At 32.2% G+C, this 3,548-nt stretch overlaps 1 protein-coding gene across 1 annotated transcript; it reads right to left on the bottom strand.

Moving 5' to 3' along the window:
- Positions 1-370: 370 nt before the first annotated feature.
- LOC107804431 (vignain-like) lies at positions 371-2,518 on the bottom strand. Its single transcript, XM_016628326.2, has 2 exons — positions 2,022-2,518; positions 371-1,246 (listed from the first exon to the last, which is right to left on the bottom strand). Exons 1-2 carry the CDS (start codon positions 2,452-2,454, stop codon positions 645-647), a joined length of 1,035 nt encoding a protein of 344 aa, XP_016483812.1. The 5' UTR covers positions 2,455-2,518; the 3' UTR covers positions 371-644.
- Positions 2,519-3,548: the final 1,030 nt, after the last annotated feature.

Genomic DNA, 3,548 nt, shown 5'->3' with positions numbered 1-3,548 from the left:
CACTGTAATTATTATAAAGCACAAAGGAAAAAATATATATATAAACTTGGAAAAACTTTTATTTTAGTCAAGAATCTTGTGTAAAAGTTGTTAAAGACAACTCAAATCCAATGACTAGAGTGTAAAATTTTAGACAGTCATAGTCCCATAAGCTTGTGGTTGGTTTAAGTCCAACACTAACGGAATCCAACTTTTAATAGTTAAACTTAAGGGTGTGAATAAAATGATTAATACCAAGGGTGCACATTTAAAGGTGAAACAAAGAAAAAGGCAGAGATTTTTTTTTTTTTTCTAATAGTAATTTTGATTTCCCATTCTGTACCCGCATCACGGCTCTGTTCAGGAATCTCAAATAAGAGCAAAGAAAAACTAGAAAAAAGAAGAAAATTGGATTTCTTGCTGGTCATAGATTTTTCATTAATCAATTAGATACAACCTTGTATGGTTTTACAGTTCTAGTCACAATTACTGACCTATGTTTCATTTTGATCATGTCCTTATACTAGCTTCTCTATTGTAACCCACACAAGTGATAGCAGTTCTTCATAATCTTTTATTGAAAGAAACAAATGTAACCACAATAGACCTATTACTGATATGGCCTAATTTAGAAGGGCATGTGGCTTCTTTTGCAAATTAATGGTTCAAGACTCCTCCTCCTCCTTAAGAGGGTAGCTAGCTTGCATAGCAATACCACACATTCCCTTTTTGTCATTTGACCCCCTCTTTATTTTGATGTAACCATCTTCACCCCACATAGTACCCCATGAATTCTTAACTAGCCAATATTTCTCACCATCATCTACACCATAGCCAATTAGTGTCACTCCATGATTTAGGCTATTTCCGCAAAAACCAGAGTAAACCCCTCCAGCATAAAGTTGAAAATCATAGCCACTTGCATCAATAGCCACTGATATAGGTTGTTTGGTAACTGCAGCTTGAAGAGATTCCTCATTTTTGGCTACCATTTCATAGCCACTTATTGTAACTGCGTGTTGTTTTGCTTTGGTAGTGTTGCATTTCTGATCTTTTCCTACGTAAGGATAATTTTTTTCAGTTGTAATGCCACCGTTTTTCTTAATGAAAGAAAAAGCCTTTTCCATAAATCCTCCGTTACATCCTTGGTTATCTGAGTTAACATCACAGTCCACTAGTTCTTGTTCTGATAGTGACACTAATTTTCCTGTTTTAATCTTGTTGATGCCTTCAACTGCTGCTACTGCAGAGAACGCCCAACAACTTCCTGCAGTCGGAAACATGGACCTAGTTATGTACATTGACACTATGACTTTTTTTATACAGGATTAATAGATTATAGCAGATTAATTATTATTTTATTAGGTTACTGATTGATATTTATTATAAAGATTTGCCCGTAATTACCTTATCATGCGGATGGCTCAACAAAATTGGTGGCCTAAAGCTAAATTTAAATAAGATGACTTAACTTATTCAATGGAAATTCATATGTATTTTTGTTTATAGTTCATTCTTTTAGTTTTTTTAGGTGAAAAATAAAATTGTGGAAATCATATATATTTATAGTTCATATGTATTTTATTTGCAATTCATTAATATAGCTTATTGGGGCAAATCGTTTTGAAAAAAAAAAAAAAAAGAATCTATGTAGAGGAGAAAAAATCAAATAACCAATAGGGAGATAATAAATGCATTAAGTGGTAAGAGATAGAACTTACTATAATTTGTTCTCTTATTTGAATAACCTCAATCAAATTTCAAAAATAAAAATGTACAATTTAAAACTATAATTGTATGTATTACATAGTTTTATTATATCTAAATAGTAGCAACATTGGGGCCTTCGATATCTTGAGTGGTACCTAATGCAACGATCTTGTAAGTAATCTAATTGTAGTATAGATATTTTTGGTACCATAAATGTGTAGAATTTAACTAAAACATTAATAGGAAATAATCTAATATTATCTTATGTGAGATCTAAACTAGAACAAAGAGTTGGTAAAAAGGAGAAGAGAAATTAAAGGCTTGTAACATACCACAATTCTTTTGATCCTTGACTCGTGTGACAACTCCACTCTTTCTCCAGTCGAGACTAACTGGCAATTTAGAGCCGGCGCACGTGATATTTGGTGCTGCTTTCTTAGAATTATGTGTATGTTTCTTGTAACCTGAATACTTAGATTTAAACTCCAAGTTTGTCATGTCTGCAAAAGCATTGTCAGTGAGGTTGTAAGAAAGGTTGAGGGAATTGAAGAAGTCAATAAATTGAACATTGGATTGATAAATCCCAAATCGCATATTCCATTCATCTTTACTTCCATATTTTCGACTATGTCGTTGTAGCCAATCTTGGTACCTCTTCAGCATAGGATTTGAGCCGTGATTCTTCTTCTTGTGCAGTTCAACACTTGCATTTGTGAGCCACCATAAGGTGAAAAAAAGCACAAAGTTCAAGTAAGCATTTTTCATTGCTAAAGTTGAGTTTTTCTGCGAAATGTCTGTTCAATTATCAATTTTTTTTGCATTAAAACATTATTCAAGTATTGGTATGTTGCTGAGATGATTGTTCTCCGTATACGTAACAATTTTTTAAAGGTAGCTTCTATTTGTTTTTGTTCATGTAATTCGCATGGTGGCTTTGAGGAGTGGATGAAATACTCCTAGCTAGGTTGAAAAAACGTAAAAGGGACTATCACATGATTGCCATTCCTACTGTGAATGTTATTGTTCTAATTAAGTTTGAGGTGTATAAGTATTCCATATAACTTTTACTCACTGTTGCGTAAAAATTTATTTTTACGTAATGAGCTCATTTAAATTACACGATCGATGAATGCATGTAAGTAGCTAGAATCAGGGGCGGAGCTAGCATAGGTCTGATGGGTTCGGTCCAACCTAGTAATTTTTGTCCAAATTTTATATTTATCTTAAAATATTTATTAAATTATATATAAATTATTAATTTAGAACACGGTAACATAAATTGTCATTTGCCCTAATTATTAGGTTCATAGAACCTGCACTATTGAAACTGTACGTTATAGATAAAATATTGGACGAAGAAGAAGAGCTACGCCAATAGTCAATAGAGTAACAAACTTGTGGCTCTTTAACATTGCTCTTAGATGTCGATATATCCCGTAAGTCTTACCATATCCCGAAGAAAGATAGCGGTCTCCAAAGAACATATATACAAAAGCTCTCCTCCAAATAATAATAAAAATGAATAAGAGAAGCTAAGCTAATTAAAATATAATTATATAAATAAAAGTGTTGCTCTCTATAATATCTTAAATTTTGGATAAAACAGTTAGACACATTAATCAACGTAACATGGTATTAGAGAAGATAAAAGTCGTAGATTGGAGTCGCACCACTACTCATTAGCAGAAAAATAACACGTGCTTTGACCCGTAAAAAAAAGTTAGGCCCACACATAAAGGAGCGTGTTGAAAACATATAATTAAGAAATCTATGCGGCATACCCATTTGAAACATTAGTCAACTTTATATATATTTAAAATATTTATTTTACCTTGTATACATACTTTATAAAACTCTAT

The sequence above is a fragment of the Nicotiana tabacum genome, chromosome 22 (genome assembly GCF_000715075.1).
Source record: "Nicotiana tabacum cultivar K326 chromosome 22, ASM71507v2, whole genome shotgun sequence".
In the NCBI taxonomy this organism is placed as follows: Eukaryota; Viridiplantae; Streptophyta; class Magnoliopsida; order Solanales; family Solanaceae; genus Nicotiana; species Nicotiana tabacum.
The sequence above is the reverse complement of the archived record's forward strand: the minus strand, read 5'-3'. Positions and strand labels throughout refer to the sequence as shown.

Excerpts from the sequence above, each read along its gene's own strand:
- LOC107804431 (XM_016628326.2), bottom strand. The coding sequence starts at position 2,454 with ATGAAAAATGCTTACTTGAACTTTGTGCTTTTTTTCACCTTATGGTGG. Across the intron at positions 1,247-2,021 it reads CAAGGATCAAAAGAATTGTG|GAAGTTGTTGGGCGTTCTCT; the intron begins GTATGTTACAAG and ends TTCCGACTGCAG.